General features: G+C 31.8%; 1 protein-coding gene across 2 annotated transcripts in view; it reads right to left on the reverse strand.

Moving 5' to 3' along the window:
• Positions 1-18209, reverse strand: part of LOC143049995 (uncharacterized) — a 55783-nt gene that overhangs the window by 15176 nt on the left and 22398 nt on the right. Inside the window, exons 12-13 of one of the 2 annotated variants that reach the window (XM_076223785.1) lie at positions 9870-9963; positions 9720-9778 (exon numbers count right to left, since the gene is read on the reverse strand). In XM_076223785.1, the coding sequence (XP_076079900.1) occupies positions 9720-9778; positions 9870-9963 (153 nt within the window). Of the gene's footprint in view, positions 1-9719; positions 9779-9810; positions 9964-18209 lie in introns of both variants that reach the window. The other variant, XM_076223784.1, reaches the window with a different exon arrangement.

Genomic DNA, 18209 nt, shown 5'->3' on the forward strand with positions numbered 1-18209 from the left:
AACATTAAACTGTGCTGTATAATGCACAGATATATCACAACATCTAAACATTAAGCTTTTGATACATGCCATGGATAAACAGAATAAGAACCGTATTACATGATTCATTTTTAATGTCTTGGTGCCAAAATATAAGAAACTGTAATATCAAATGGATTAAATTTTTATCTACAGATATTGTTAATTCAATTTCAACCCATATTTTAACCAATCATTCTACAGTAGATATATTAACACACAATTTAAATGTATTTTAGAAATTAAACTGAGTATACATATGGGGTTAACCCTTTCCTCCATAGTGACGCTTTTTGACGCCACCCCCTTTACTCCATACTGACGCCTTTTGACGCCTGTGTAGTACCTCAGTTGAAACGCTTCGACTACAAAATGTCTGCATCAGACCTAAAAAAATTAGTATCCAATATGAAAAGGATATTAATGAGAATATCTGATTTGAATTTTATTGATGAAATATTCATTTTCACAATGCATTAATACTTTAAACCCAATGATTTTTTTTTTATTAAAAAAATCCTATGCAAATCAAGTATGTAAAAAAAAAAATTCCATGCAGGAAAGGGTTAACCCATTAACACAAAACATTTTAATAAAAACCAGGTGCTCCACAGGGCGCAGCTTTATACGACCGCAGAGGTCGAACCCTGAACAGTTGGGGCAAGTATGGACAAAACATTCAAGCGTGATACAGCTCTGAATTTGGATTGTGATCAAATTTTTGACATTACATGGTTTTTTTTTTACACAAAACAAATGTCACATTTAAAGATTTCTTCTTCAAACTTTTTAAATCTAAAATTAAATAGTTGACACAGCATAGGTTTTTGACACAGAATGAATGTGGTCTAATGAACTTAAAAGTTTTTTTTTGCCTTTGAGCAATTCACTATGCTGTTGAATATTAATCCTCTCAAAAAAATGTTTGAAGAAATTTTCTTTTTATTTATGAAATCTGAAATGAGAAAAATTTACCCCCCCCCTTTTTTTTCACATCCCCGTTTCGCTTTTTCAAAACTGATATCAATTCAAATTTCTAATGGAGTTTGCAACAATAACTACTCTTTTAAATACATCATAAAATATTAAAATGTAAAATAAAGTGCTTGTTATCACTGAATGGTAAAGATTGGTTGGTAGTAAAAGTGAATATACATTGTTTATTGTATAAAACAATAAAAAAAACTTCATCAGCAACATTTTATATTGGCAAATTTCCAATGAAGTTATTTACATAAAGTTATTGGCAAATAAAAATAGAAAATGACATCATAGTCATGTCTGGCAAATGTCCAACATACATTATCTAAAAACATTTTAGATAAGATAAGGAAAAAAAGCTTCATCAGCAACATTTTATATTGGCAAATTTCCAATGAAGTTATTTACATAAAGTTATTGGCAAATAAAAATAGAAAATGACATCATAGTCATGTCTGGCAAATGTCCAACATACATTATCTAAAAACATTTTAGATAAGATAAGGAAAAAAAGCTTCATCAGCAACATTTTATATTGGCAAATTTCCAATGAAGTTATTTACATAAAGTTATTGGCAAATAAAAATAGAAAATGACATCATAGTCATGTCTGGCAAATTTCCAACATATATTATCAACTACTATTCTATACAAAGAAAGATAACTCCAATTGAAAATTAATTGCTATTGCACAATATGGTGCAATTAGATATTTCTTGCTTTTGTGCAATACTGTGCAATTGAAAATTTCTTGCTATTGCACAATACTTGATATGGAATCCTGATTTGGACCAACTTGAAAACTGGGCCCATAATCAACAAGAGGCTGTCACAACGACAGCAAACCGGATTTATTAATATTTATTTGTGTCCTGGCAATATCACAAGAACCATTACTGATGAATGGTGAAAGTGAAAATCGTCAATATCAAATTTGACCTCCATTTTGTCATCAGTATCAACATCTTAAAATTTGAATAGCTTAGGTTGAATGGTTCATGAGTAAATGCAACAACGTGAATGGAAACGCCATTTCACAATCTTTCAAGAACCATAACTCCTGAACGGTAGAAGTCAAAATCGTCATTATTGAACTTGACCTCTAATTTGCCATCAGTAACAACATATAAAAATTTCAAAAGCTTTGGTTGAATGGTTCATGAGAAAATGCACGGACACGACTGGAAACACCATTTTTCAATCTTTCAAGAACCATAACTCCTGAACGGTAAAAGTCAAAATCGTCATTATTGACCTTGACCTCCATTTTGTCATCAGTAACAACATATTAAAATTTGGGAAGCTTAGGTAGAACAGTTCATGCGTAAATGCACGGACACGACTGGAAACTCCATTTTTCAAGCTTTCAAGAACCATAACTCCTGAACGGTAAAAGTCAAAATCGCCATTATTGAACTTGACCTTCATTTAGTTGTCAGTAACAACATATTAAAATTTTAAAAGCTTTGGTTGAACGGTTCATGAGTTAATGCACGGACAACATTTGATTCCCGCCCGCCCGCCCGCCCGCCCGACCGCCCGCCCGCCGTACATCCCCAAATCAATAACCGACATTTTTGTCACAAAAATCCGGTTAAAAATCAAAGTACATATTTAGATAACGCATATCAAATAAGACCAAGAATTTATTTTTTGTTTAAAATCAAACTTAGTTTAATTTTGGACCCTTTGGACCTTAATGTAGACCAATTTGAAAACTGGACCAAAAATTAAGAATCTACATACACAGTTAGTTTTGGCATATCAAAGAACCCATTTATTCAATTTTTGATGAAATCAAACAAAGTTTAATTTTGGACCCCCATTTGGACCAACTTGAAAACTAGGCCAATAATTAAAAATCTAAGTACATTTTTAAATTCAGCATATCAAAGAACCCCAAGGATTCAATTTTTGTTAAAATCAAACTAAGTTTAATTTTGGACCCTTTGGACCTTAATGTATACCAATTTGAAAACGGGACCAAAAATTAAGAATCTACATACATAGTTAGATTCGGCATATCAAAGAACCCCAATCATTCAATTTTTGATGAAATCACACAAAGTTCAATTTTGGACCCTTTTGGCCCCTTATTCCTAAACTGTTAGGACCAAAACTCCCAAAATCAAACCCAACCTTCCTTTTATGGTTATAAACCTTGTGTTTAAATTTCATAGATTTCTATTTACTTATACTAAAGTTATGGTGCAAAAACCAAAAATAATGCTTATTTGGGCCCCTTTTTGGCCCCTAATTCATAAACTGTTGTGACCTCAACTCCAAAAATCAATCCCAACCTTCCTTTTGTGGTCATAAACCTTGTGTCAAAATTTCATAGATTTCTATTCACTTAAACTAAAGTTATAGTGCGAAAACCAAGAAAATGCTTAATTGGGACCTTTTTGGCCCCTAATTCCTAAAATGTTGGGACCAAAACTCCCAAAATCAATCCCAACCTTCCTTTTGTGGTCATAAACCTTGTGTTAAAATTTCATTGATTTCTATTCACTTTTACTAAAGTTAGAGTGCGAAAACTAAAAGTATTCGGACGACGACGACGACGACGCCAACGTGATAGCAATATACGACCAAAAAATTAAAATTTTTGCGGTCGTATAAAAATATAGGACAATATATTGTCTTAAGACAAGAGTGCACATGCTGAAATGTCTCGCCTTCTTTACTAATTATTGATATTATGTTGATAGTACATGTACTAACAGGGATGATTCCACTATATAGTTAAGGGCCGCCGAGCGGCCCTTAAATCTGCCAGCGGCCCCAAAAAAATGTTTGTGAATATAAATTCCCAATTCAGGAAAATAAAATAAAAATCGGTATTTCCGGAAAAGTTTCAGTCACCGATTACGGCAACTATAATTTTTCATAGTTTGTCGTCAAAACGTAGTAAAATCTGGATAAGAATGCTGTCAGACTACGATCGCATTTTATTAATAACGATTTAATTATGTCAACGTGAGGTAAACAATTTTAGCAGCCGGATTCAATTGAATAAAATTGCATGGGAGTATTTGAATTAAAAAAAGTAGATCGCTCAGCAGGTTGATCAAAAACATGCTTGTTGTCAAAATTGGTGTCAAAGCAGACCTCGGCAAAGAACAAATTCAAATTTTGATATAAAATTGATGAATAAATTTTAATGAGCGCTGATCTTATAAAAGCAGATAGCTCAGCAGAGCCGGTTATGTAACTTGATTAAAACTTGTTTTGTAAAAGAAGTTATTTTATATTTTGCTCTATTTCCTCAAAAGATAAAAGTTTGAGCGTTTTTGAAAATAATATTGATGATAGACCATTCATGAAATGAGCCCCCCCCCCCCCCTGAAATACGATGTCACCATTATGAAACTGTTTCAAAAGATATAAAAATGATCCAAATAATTTTAAAGTTTATAAGATATCTTACATGATAGTTCATGAGATATGTTAAAAAAACTTATGAGATATCTTTTATAGTTTATAAGATATCTCATATAGTTTTCTTATAATCGATATTAGATATCTTCTATATTATATAAGATATCTATTTATATAAGCTATCTTATAAAAAAGATTATTTACGATATCTTATATATGAGCCAGTCCATGCGAAAAGGTACAAAAACGAAAAATTTACGAAATTCTAAAAAGTGTGTATAATTATTGGTAGTAGACTTGTGATTTATAAAACACATTTACTTTTCCTCATATCATTAAGCTGTGAGCTACACGCACCTGTAAGTGTTGAGACCTTCCCTCCCTTAGTTTTATCAAGATTTTAAATGAATTATTTCATATATTTCAATCATTTTCAAAGTACAGTTTAAATGGCTTGATTTACCAATTGATAATGTTAACCCCGGTAACAGTGGGGATAAGACTCTCGCTTACGATGCTGATATCAATGCAATCTAACTGGGCAACGGTTCGAATCCCGTGCAATTAAGGTTGATTTATATAATATTTAATAACTTAATATAATATTTAATAACTTAACTTAACTTAAATTAAGGTTGATTTATATAATATTTAATAACTAAACTTAACTTAACTTAACTTAACTTTCAATTTCTAAAACACAAGATGGCATAGTTTTTGTATTTTTCCTCATGTTTTAATGTTGTCTTACTTTCTTTAAATTATTGACTTTTGTCTCTGTAGTGTCGTAAATTTTTAAGTTTCTGGTCAGTATAGCATTAGTTCGGGGAACAAATGATTTTACACTTGCTCAAATACCAAAAATTCAGATATTTCTACGTCTTTTTTCTGTTTTAATTTACAATATCGGCATAGAATTGACAATCTTATGAATGTTTACATTAATGTATTTTTTTTTTGGATAAAAAATTTTCAAAAATACTATAACAAACTTTGATAACGTGTCCTGTAAAGTTTATCAAAAGGACTGTTTGTACCTTTTCACATGGAATGGCTCATATCATATAAGATATATTATTAGAGACATCGTATAGAAATTATAAGATAATTCATATAATATATCTTATGTAATTTTCTTAAGATGATATCCAATAAACTATATAAGATATCTTGTATAAAAAATATTTATAAGATATATTTCATATACTTAATGAGATATCTTATAAACTTAAGAAGATATCTTAAAGTATATAAGATACATTTGTATCTTATAGGTATATACGATATCTTATAAGTATATACGATATCTTATAATTATATACGATATCTAAGTATATAATATATAAGATATCTTATTATATATATAAGATATCTCATATAATATATAAGATATCTCGTATAATATATAAGATATCTCATATAATATAAGATATCTCATTTAATATATAAGATAGCTTTAAAAATTTAAATTATATAAGAAATCTCATATATTAAATGAGATATCTTATAAAATTCTTTTCTGTTATATAAGATATCTTATATATTATGAGATAATTTGAAATTCGAATAAATAGCTAAACTGCTAACTGTATAAAATATATAAGATATCTTATTATATATATAAGATATCTCATATAATATATAAGATATCTCATATATTAAATGAGATATCTTATAAAATTCTTTTCTGTTATATAAGATATCTTATATCTTATGAGATAATTTGAAATTCGAATAAATAGCTAAACTGCTAACTGTATAAAATATATAAGATATCTTATTATATATATAAGATATCTCATATAATATATAAGATATCTCATATAATATAAGATATCTCATATAATATATAAGATAGCTTTAAAAAATTAAATTATGTAAGATAGCTCATATATTAGATGAGATATCTTATAAAAATCTTATATGTTATATAAGATATCTTATATATTATGAGATAATTTGAGATAATTTGAAATTCGAATAAATAGCTAAACTGCTTGCCATAGGTTTATGTTAGCTGGTATATATGCCTTGTTTACCAAAGTTAAGATGATAGTGCATCATGTGCAATGGTATTCATGTAATACAACTTCCCTGACCAGGTCTGAATCCAATAACTTCTTCAATCAGTGTACAGGTGAAACTTAATATACATTTTCCGTTTTTACAGGTCAGAAAATGATATTATTTCTTTTTAGGTTGCATGCATAAAAAATTCCCAATTTGGATAAAAAAATTCCCAATTTGATGTTAAAGGGACCCATTTGAAAACACCTGGAATCATCCCTGACTAAATATAAAGCTTTATTACAACTGTGTCACATAAAATTAACATTAACCAAAACTAGAGGCTCTAAAGAGCCTGTGTCGCTCACCTTGGTATATGTGAATATTAAACAAAAGAAGCAGATAGATTCATGACAAAATTGTGTTTTGGTGATGGTGATGTGTTTGTACATCTTACTTTACTGAACATTCTTGCTGCTTACAATTATCTCTATCTATAATGAACTTGGCCCAGTAGTTTCAGTGGAAAATGTTAGTAAAAATTTACAAATTTTATGAAAATTGTTAAAAATTGACTATAAAGGACAATAACTCCTTAGGGGGTCAATTGACCATTTCACTCGTGTTGACTTATTTGTAAATCTTACTTTTCTGAACTTTTATTGAACTAAATACCCCAATGATGATTATGGCCAAGTTTGGATTAATTTGGCCCAGTAGTTTCAGAGGAGAAGATTTTTGTAAAAGATTACTAAGATTTACGAAAAATGGTTAAAAATTGACTATAAAGGGCAATAACTCCTAAAGGGGTCAACTGACCATTTTGGTCATGTTGACTTATTTGTAAATCTTACTTTGCTGAACATTATTGCTGTTTACAGGTTATCTCTATCTATAAAAGTATTCAAGATAATAACCAAAAACAGCAAAATTTCCTTAAACTTACCAATTTAGGGGCAGCAACCCAACAACGGGTTGTCCGATTCATCTGAAAATTTAAGGGCAGATACATCTTGACCTGATAAACAATTTTACAGATTTGCTCTAAATGCTTTGGTTTTTGAGTTATAAGCCAAAAACTGCATTTTACCCCTATGTTCTATTTTTAGCCATGGTGGCCATCTTGGTTGGTTGACCGGGTCATCGGACACATTTTTTAAACTAAATACCCCAATCATGATTGTGGCCAAGTTTGGATTAATTTAACCCAGTAGTTTCAGAGGAGAAGATTTTTTGTAAAAGATTACTAAGATTTACGAAAAATGGTTAAAAATTGACTATAAAGGGCAATAACTCCTAAAGGGGTCAACTGACCATTTTGGTCATGTTGACTTATTTGTAAATCTTACTTTGCTGAACATTATTGCTGTTTACAGTTTATCTCTATCTATAATAATATTCAAGATAATAACCCAAAACAGTAAAATTTCCATAAAATTACCAATTCAGGGGCAGCAACCCAACAACGGGTTGTCCGATATATCTGAAAATTTAAGGGCAAATAGATGTTGACCAGATGAACAATTTTACCCCATGTTAGATTTGCTCTAAATGCTTTGGTTTTTGAGTTGTAAGCCAAAAACTGCATTTTACCCCTATGTTCTATTTTTAGCCATGGCGGCCATCTTAGTTGGTTGACCGGGTCACCGGACACATTTTTTAAACTAAATACCCCAATGATGATTGTGGCCAAGTTTGGATTAATTTGGCCCAGTAGTTTCAGAGGAGAAGATTTTTGTAAAAGACTACTAAGATTTACGAAAAATGGTTAAAAATTGACTATAAAGGGCAATAACTCCTAAAGGGGTCAACTGACCATTTTGGTCATGTTGACTTATTTATAAATCTTACTTTGCTGAACATTATTGCTGTTTACAGTTTATCTCTATCTATAATAATATTCAAGATAATAAACCAAAACAGTAAAATTTCCTTAAAATTACTAATTCATGGGCAGCAACCCAACAACGGGTTGTCCGATTCATCTGAAAATTTCAGGGCAGATAGATCTTGACCTGATAAACAATTTTACCCCATGTCAGATTTGCTCTAAATGCTTTGGTTTTTGAGTTATAAGCCAAAAACTGCATTTTACCCCTATGTTCTATTTTTAGCCATGGCGGCCATCTTGGTTGGTTGGCCGGGTTACCGGACACATTTTTTAAACTAAATACCCCAATGATGATTGTGGCCAAGTTTGGTTAAATTTGGCCCAGTAGTTTCAGAGGAGAAGATTTTTGTAAAAGTTAACGCAGGACGACGACGACGGACGCCAAGTGATGAGAAAAGCTCACTTGGCCTTTCGGCCCGGTGAGCTAAAAAACTAACAATTGACCAATGAACAATGAAAATGAGGTCAAGGTCAGATGACCCATGCCAGTCAGGCATGTTCAGCTAACAATTCTTCCATACAACAAATATAACTGACCTACTGCTTATAGTTTAAGAAAAACAGACCAAAAGACCAAAACTTAACACTGAGCAATGAACCGTGAAAATGAGGTCAAGGTCAAATAAAACATGTGCGACTGACATATAGATCATAAAATATTTCCATACACCAAATATAGTTGACCTATTGCATATAGTGCTAGAAAAAAAGACAAAAACTCAAAAACTTAACCTTGACCCCTGAACCATAAAAATGAGGTCAAGGTCAGATGACACCTTCAAGCTAGACATGTACACCTTACAATCATTCCATACACCAAATATAGCAGACCTATTGCAAACAGTATAAGAAAAACAGACCAAATCACAAAAACTTAACTATAACCACTGAACCATGAAAATGAGGTCAAGGTCAGACGACATCTGCCAGTTGGACATGTACACCATACAGGCCTTCAATACACCAAATATACTAGACCTATAGCTTATAGTATCTGAAATATGGACTTGACCACCAAAACTTAACCTTGTTCATGATCCATGAAATGAGGTCGAGGTCAAGTGAAAACTGTCTGACGGGCATGAGGACCTTGCAAGGTACGCACATACCAAATATAGTTATCCAATTACTTATAATAAGAGAGAATTAAACATTACAAACAAATCTTAACTTTTTTTTCAAGTAGCCATTGAACCATGAAAATGAGGTCAAGGACATTGGACATGTGACTGACAGAAACTTCGTAACATTAGGCATCCATATACAAAGTATGAAGCATACAAGTCTTCCACCTTCTAAATTATAAAGCTTTTAAGAAGTTAGCTAAAGCTGCCGCCACAGGATCACAATCCCTATGTCAAGCTTTCTGCGACAAAAGTCGTCCCAGGCTTGACAAAAACTGTGTTTTTCGATTCCTGAATCCTAGTTATTATCATTTTACCTTGGGGTCATCTGGAGGGTCATACTGAACTATCCAATCAACTTGTGGAATATCTAGACCTCTAGCTGAATCATAGTATATATTATTTTACCTTAGGGTCATCTGGAGGGTCATACTGAACTATCCAATCTACTTGTGGAATATCTAGACCTCTAGCAGCCACGTCTGTACATAACAAGATGGATTCCTTGGCATTACAAAACTGGAAAAATGACTGAGTTCTTTTGGTCTGTTTCTGTTTGCCCTGTAAAAGAAAAATATTCTCAATCGTACGCCAAATATAGTTGTCCAATAATCAACCAATAATGAATAACAGTTGATTTAAGAAGCAAGACCAGATTGGACCTGTGTCCCTGCATACAATTGGGTACTGTAAATTCAGGAATTAGTGGATGTTTTATTATTGCAAAAAAAGCGACAGGGTTATAATCACAATAATTTAAACTCGCATATCGAATTTTTTTATTTGAATTAAACACTATTTTTCTCAATATCACAAAAAATTTAATCACATTTAAGTCAAAAATGACAAAATTGCAATAATAAATGCACGCAATAATTTCTTAATTTACAGTAACATTCATACTGAAGCATAATTGGTCATTCTCTTTTATTTTGTCAACAAATTTGCCTTGTATATTGATTGTTGTAAAATTTCAATTATCAGCAAACAGTAAGTGGCTGATTTGTAGATGTAAAAATTATTACCCACACCAACTCAGCATTATGAAGCTGCAGATGAAATATAATGTTATTCCATTCCAGAGAAGCCAAAAAAAAAAATTCATAAAAGTTTTGTACCCATGATGGACATACAGATAGACTAACAGAGAAAGTGGCTGCCAGACCGTTGCTTTGGCAATACAGGTAAAAAACAATGGATTGATTTTTGTTTGCTCAAACCAAGTGGCAAAAAAAACACAAAGCAAAACTTGTTATTTCAAGCCTTTAGATACACAAAAAAGTTATACTCATTCAAAGTTTTGTCCAGAAAAACCAGAAATCCTAGTTTTATGCCCCTGACTCATAAGTGATTTGGACCATGATCCCTGAAATCAATCAATAACTTTTTTTCTGAAGTATGGAATTTTCTGGTAAAATTTTACAGAGATCCATAAAACTTATACAGAAATTATTGTCTGTAAACCATTAAATGTGTGTTTTTGACCCTTAATCAACAGCTACGACAATAACCCTCAACATCAATCCCAACCTTCCTATTGTGGGGAGGAACATTGTGCTAAAATTTTACAGAGATCCGTTCAATGTACTTGTAAGTATACTTTTTAAAAACTAAATTTTCAATTATATGCCGTCAGATTTCTGAATGTTTTTACATGAGTGCTTAAATACCAATAAATATAATTAAATTGTGATTAAAATTAGAAGCAAAATATAAACATAGTCTAACTTTCCATCTAAGATAAATTTTGTGTGATTTATACAACAATAAAATCTAAAATCTAAAATGAAATATTGAAGGAATTACGTAAAACATTAGATCAAAAACATAAATTGCCAGTTTGGCAGCATATCTGTGAAAATGAACTGATATTGAATTAAATCTCACCATCCGTATCATACAGATTTTTGATCTAGCTATTACATAAACAAGGTTAATAGAGCACTTACATGCTTTTCACCATTCTTATTTTAGACATCTCAAGAAAAAAAGTTAATTCCCTCTGTGCTAAAATGAAGACAAATTAGTGAAGTAATTATCACAGTGCAGACTTCATTAAGGGAAGATTCTATCTGTAGTATTAAAGAGAAACTGCATAAAACATTTTATTTATGTAGTATTTTCAAATGTTTTTTTGTCTTTGAACTTTTTCCTTCTCCTAAATTTTCAAGAATATTTAATAATCTAAACCATATGAAGTTGCACATGATAATGTGCTAAGTAAAGTCCCATGTGTTCAGAAAATAATAGGCAAATAGAAAGTGACCTTCATGCATAAATGAAATTTACAAATTGACACAATCACAGTATAATTAAGTTTTGATTTTAACTCATTCTCTTTACACTGGCAAGAAAAACCCTAAAGAGCACTTATAGTAAAATTGTAAACCATCAACAAACAGATAAGGGTGAGGTCATAGTTGAAGAAATTTGCTCTTAAAGAAATCGCTGAAATATTTTTTACAAATTAACTTATAATACAAGCAAGCAAAACTTAAAAATGGACAAGATCTGTACATCTGATAAGAATTGGTAAATGTTGCTCCACTCATTCTTTAATGCAGAAACAGTGTAATATTAAGCAGAAAACTGTGCACATTTCATAGGCTTTATCAAAAGTAAGATCACAAAAGTACTGAACTTAGAGGAAAATCAATTCGGAAAGTCCATAATCACATGGCAAAATCAAATAACAAAACGCATCAAAAACGAATGGACAAGAACTGTCATATTTCTGACTTGGTACAGGCATTTTCAAATGTAGAAAACGGTGGATTAAACCTGGTTTTATACCGCTAACCCTCTCACTTTGATGACAGTCTCGTCAAGTTTCGTTATATTTACATTGATGCGTAAACTAAATAGACACAATTAATAAAATAGTCAAAATATGGGTATATCAGTCATCATCGTATAACAATTTTAAATGGGACAATTTAACAGAACACAAAAACATCTATCTACAAACACATTCATTGATTTGTGTGTCTGACGTCAGAAATTTTTTTTAAATACGCAAAATATCTATTGGCCAAAATGTTCCACTTTGTATTTAATTCATCAATTAGAGGTTTTTGACCATTGCTACATAATTCATTTCGTAAAAGAAAACATCATGCAAACAGAAAAAAAATAGTTCTGTTATCACAGAGATATGTCTTGCTTGTGCAACCTTTTCTATTTTCAATGTAATACTGCTAAAATTGAAAATTAGAAGTCCATCAAAATCTTCTCAGACAGCCAATCAGCAATTGAAATTCTAACTTTAAATTGGAAATCGGATAATTACCGCAAAACTATTTATGATATTAAAATTGGTATTTTGGCATTAAAATCTGAAGGAATCATTGTTTCCATTGAATGGACCCCTGGACACTCTGATATACAAAGTAATGAACTAGCAGACAAACTAGCTAAAAAAGCAGCACAAGGCAGAAAAAATAGAAAGTATTCCAATATTTACAAAACAAGATATACAACTAGAGGCTCTAAAGAGCCTGTGTCGCTCACCTTGGTCTATGTGCATATTAAACAAAGGACACAAATGGATTCATGACAAAATTGTATTTTGGTGATGGTGATGTGTTTGAAGTTCTTACTTTACTGAACGATTTTGCTTCGTACAATTATATCTATAATGAACTTTGCCCATTAGTAACAGAGAACTATATTTGGTAAAAATTTACATTATCATATATTTACCAAATTAATGAAAATTGTTAAAAATTGACTATAAAGGGCAATAACTCCTTAAGGGGTCAATTGACCATTTAGGTCATGTTGACTTATTTGTAGATCTTACTTTGCTGAACATTATTGCTGTTTACAGTTTATCGCTATCTATAATAGTATTCAAGATAACCAAAAACGGCAAAATTTCTTTAAAAATTACCAATTGGAGGGCAGCAACCCAACAACCAGTTGTCCAATTCATCTGAAAAATTCAGGGCCGATAGATATTGACTTGATTAACAATTTAACTTCTTGTCAGATTTGCTCTAGATGCTTTGAATTCATAGTTATAAGCCAAAAACTGCATTTTACCCCTATGTTCTATTTTTAGCCGTGGCGGCCATCTTGGTTGAATGGCCAGGTCATCGGACACATTTTTCAAACTAGATACCCCAAAGATGATTGTGGCCTAGTAGTTTCAGTGGAGATTATGTAAAAGATTACTTAGATTTATGAAAAATGGTTAAAGATTGACTATAAAGGGCAATAACTCCTAAAGGGGTCAACTGACCATTTTGGTCATGTTGACTTATTTGTAGATCTTACTTTGCTGAACATTATTGCTGTTTACAATTTGTCTCTAGCTATAATAATATTCAAGATAATAACCAAAAACAGCAAAATTTCCTCAAAATTACCAATTCAGGGGCAGCAACCCAACAACCGATTGACCGATTCATCTGAAAATTTCAGGGCAGATAGATCTTGACCTGATAAACATTTTTATCCCATGTCAGATTTCCTCAAAATGCTTTGGTTTTTGAGTTATAAGCCAAAAACTGCATTTTACCCCTATGTTCTATTTTTAGCGGTGGCGGCCATCTTGGTTGGTTGACCAGGTCACGCCACACATTTTTTAAACTAGATACCCCAAAGATGATTGTGGCCAAGTTTGGATTAATTTGGCCCAGTAGTTTCAGAGGAGAAGATTTTTGTAAAAGATTAATTTAATTTATGAACCAGGTGCTCCGCAGGGCGCAGCTTTATACGACCGCAGAGGTCGAACCCTGAACAGTTGGGGCAAGTATGGACAAAACATTCAAGCATGATACAGCTCTGAATTTGGATTGTGATCAAATTTTTGACATTACATGGTTTTTTTTTACACAAAACAAATGCCAAGATTTTACAAATCAATTAAAGATTTCTTCTTCAAACTTTTTAAATCTAAAATTAAATAGTTGACACAGCATAGGTTTCTGACACAGAATGAATGTGGTCTAATGAACTTAAAAGGTTTTTTTTGCCTTTGAGCAAATCACTATGCTGTTGAATATTAATCCTCTCAAAAAAATGTTTGAAGAAATTTTCTTTTTATTTATGAAATCTGAAATGAGAAAAATTTAACCCCCCCCCCCTTTTTTTCACATCCCCGTTTCCCTTTTTCAAAACTGATATCAATTCAAATTTCTAATGGAGTTTGCAACAATAACTACTCATTTAAATACATCATAAAATATTAAGATGTAAAAAAACTGCTTGTTATCACTGAATGGTAAAGATTATTTAAATTTATCAGTTGGTAGTAAAAAGTGTATATACATTGTATATTGTATATAACAAAGATTTAAGTTGATTCTGGACAAAGAAAGATAACTCCAATTAAAAAAAATTCTTGCTATTGCACAAATAGGATATTTCTTGCTTACTATTCTGGAGAAAGAAAGATAACTCTAATTAAAAAAAAATTTGCTATTTCACAATATTGTGCAATTAGATATTTCTTGCCATTGCACAATACTGTGCAATTGAAAAGACTTGCTATTGCACAATACTTAATATAATAATTTTAGATCCTGATTTGGACCAACTTGAAAACTGGGCCCATAATCAAAAATCTAAGTACATGTTTAGATTCAGCATATCAAAGAGGCCCAAGAATTCAATTTTTGTTAAAATCAAACTTAGTTTAATTTTGGACCCTTTGGACTTTAATGTAGAATTTGAAATTTGAAAACAGGACCAAAAATGAAGAATCTACATACACAGTTAGATTTGGCATATCAAAGAACCCCAAGGATTCAATTTTTGATGAAATCAAACAAAGTTTAATTTTGGACCCTTTGGACCTTAATGTAGACCAATTTGAAAACTGGACCAAAAAAACTTCAATACTTAAGAATCTAAGTACATTTTTAGATTCAACATATCAAAGAACCCAACCGATTCATTTTTTGTCAAAATCAAACTAAGTTTAATTTTGGACCCTTTGGACCTTAATGTAGACCAATTTGAAAACGGGACCAAAAGTTGAGAATCTACATATACAGTTAGATTCGGCATATCAAAGAACCCCAATTATTCAATTTTGATGAAATCAAACAAAGTTTAATTTTGGACCCTTTGGGCCCCTTTTTCCTAAACTGTTGGGACCAAAACTCCCAAAATCAATAGCAACCTTCCTTTTATGGTCATAAGCCTTGTGTTTAAATTTCATAGATTTGTATTTACTTATACTAACATTATAGTGCGAAAACCAAGAAAAATGCTTATTTGGGTCCCTTTTTGGCCCCTAATTCCTAATCTGTTGGGTCCTAAACTCCCAAAATAAATACCAACCTTCCTTTTGTGGTCATAAACATTGTGTTTAAATTTCATAGATTTCCATTTACTTAACCTAAGGTTATTGTGCAAAAACCAAGAAAAATGCTTATTTGGGCCCTTTATTGGCCCCTTATTCCTAAACTATTGAAACCAAAACTCCCAAAATCAATCCCAATCTTTCTTTTGTGGTCATAAACCTTGTGTCAAAATTTCATAGATTTCTATTAACTTAAACTAAAGTTATGGTGCGAAAACCAAGAAAATGCTTATTTGGGCCCTTTTTGGCCCCTTATTCCTAAAATGTTGGGACCAAAACTCCCAAAATCAATACCAACCTTCCTTTTATGGTCATAAACCTTGTGTTAAAATTTCATAGATTTCTATTCACTTTTACTAAAGTTAGAGTGCGAAAACTAAAAGTATTCGGACGCCGGACGACGACGACGACGACGACGACGACGACGACGACGACGCAGACGCCAACGTGATAGCAATATACGACGAAAATTTTTTCAAAATTTGCGGTCGTATAAAAATGGTTAAAATTGATTATAAAGGGCAATAACTCCTAAACGGGTCAACTGACCATTTTGGTCATGTTGACTTATTTGTAGATCTTACTTTGCTGAACATTATTGCTGTTTACAGTTTATCTCTATCTATAATAATATTCAAGATAATAACCAAAAACAGCAAAATTTCCTCAAAATTACCAATTCAGGGGCAGCAACCCAACAACCGATTGACCGATTCATCTGAAAATTTCAGGGCAGATAGATCTTGACCTGATAAACATTTTTACCCCGTCAGATTTGCTCTAAATGCTTTGGTTTTTGAGTTATAAGCCAAAAACTGCATTTTACCCCTATGTTCTATTTTTAGCCGTGGCGGCCATCTTGGTTGGTTGACCGGGTCACGCCACACATTTTTTAAACTAGATACCCCAATGATGATTGTGGCCAAGTTTGGTTTGATTTGGCCCAGTAGTTTCAGAGGAGAAGATTTTTGTAAAAGTTAACGACGACAGACGACGACGACGACGACGGACGACGACGGACGACGGACGCCAAGTGATGAGAAAAGCTCACTTGGCCCTTCGGGCCAGGTGAGCTAAAAAGGAGCTAAAGACAGTGTTATGTTAAAATGGCAAAACCGATTGGACAACAGTGATAAAGGAAGAAGATATTATTTCTTTCAATAAAATGTAAAAAAAACACTTCCAAAAGACAAACCTTCAACTGAAAATATTAACTAGTTTAAGAACAGGATATTGTAATTTAAACTCATACAAATCAATGATATGCCCAGCAATCAACGACAAATGCAGCTGTGGACAAATAGAAACAGTTGACCATTATCTACTGTATTGTAAAATTATGAGGAGGCTAGAGAGAAACTCCGCTCTGCAATCTACTTCATAACATCAAAACTAACACTTGAATCAGAAGTATTATTAGCAACAACAGAAAATGAAAAACATCACATAGAAGATATTCAACATTTGTTAGGGGTCTTTATTAAAGATACTGGAAGGTTCACAAAATAGATAGTTTAGATTTTATAAGGATTATTTATTTATTTATTTATTTATTTATTTATTTATTTATTTATTTATCTCTGCAGTGCCACAACATAAATACAAACATACTAATGAGTTTTATACAATAGCGACATAAAATTACCAGAGTGATCGAAAATACAGAAAATTATAGTGTCAAGTTGACACTTACTAAAGACTTCTGTGAATATTGTGGCAGGTGAGATATAACTAATTATATTCTAAAATTAATGAGTGTTTCTCTATCAAAACTAGAAACACAAGTAAATGCACAAGAGAATATTATTCCTTTATAAACAGGTAGTGTACTATAACTGTGTGTAGTTTCACCAATGTCCATCTAGCATTGCAGGAGGATCTGGGCTTACATGCCTTACAAGTCTCATGGAGGAACAGACATTTGGACTAACAGAGTGATTTCTATAACCCAACCCCCACCAGGGATATTTGGAGATGAAAATTACAATTCAAATACAAAGATTTACTGCACTTAAATATCAAATATGTCTTTCAAAATTGATCTTTGTCTAACAAAATATATCCCCTAATTTAGAATTTGTAAATAAAATTGAGAATGGAAATGGGAAATGTGTCAAAGAATCAACAACCCGACCATAGAACAGATAACAGCAGAAGGTCACCAATAGGTCTTCAATGCAGCAAGAAAATCCCGCAACCGGAGTCGTCCTTCAGCTGGCCCCTAAACAAACTCTTTGATACACAAGAAACTAAAATTAAAAATCCTATTCTCTACTGTATTCCTCATTTATGCCAACAATGAGGCTAATGACCTAGACAATAAAAATAGAAAGTCATTCATCTTTTACTGCTGTCAACTTTGTTTTCTCAACAAGACTTGTTTATGCATTTCCCATCCCCAAAACTATCTTTTTCTGTATCAAACAATCTAAATTAATGAGAAAACAGTAGAGGAAAAAAAGGCATTTTCAGCGTAATTACATCTAGCTCATTT

Source organism: Mytilus galloprovincialis, chromosome 10, assembly GCF_965363235.1.
Source record: "Mytilus galloprovincialis chromosome 10, xbMytGall1.hap1.1, whole genome shotgun sequence".
NCBI lineage: Eukaryota > Metazoa > Mollusca > Bivalvia > Mytilida > Mytilidae > Mytilus > Mytilus galloprovincialis.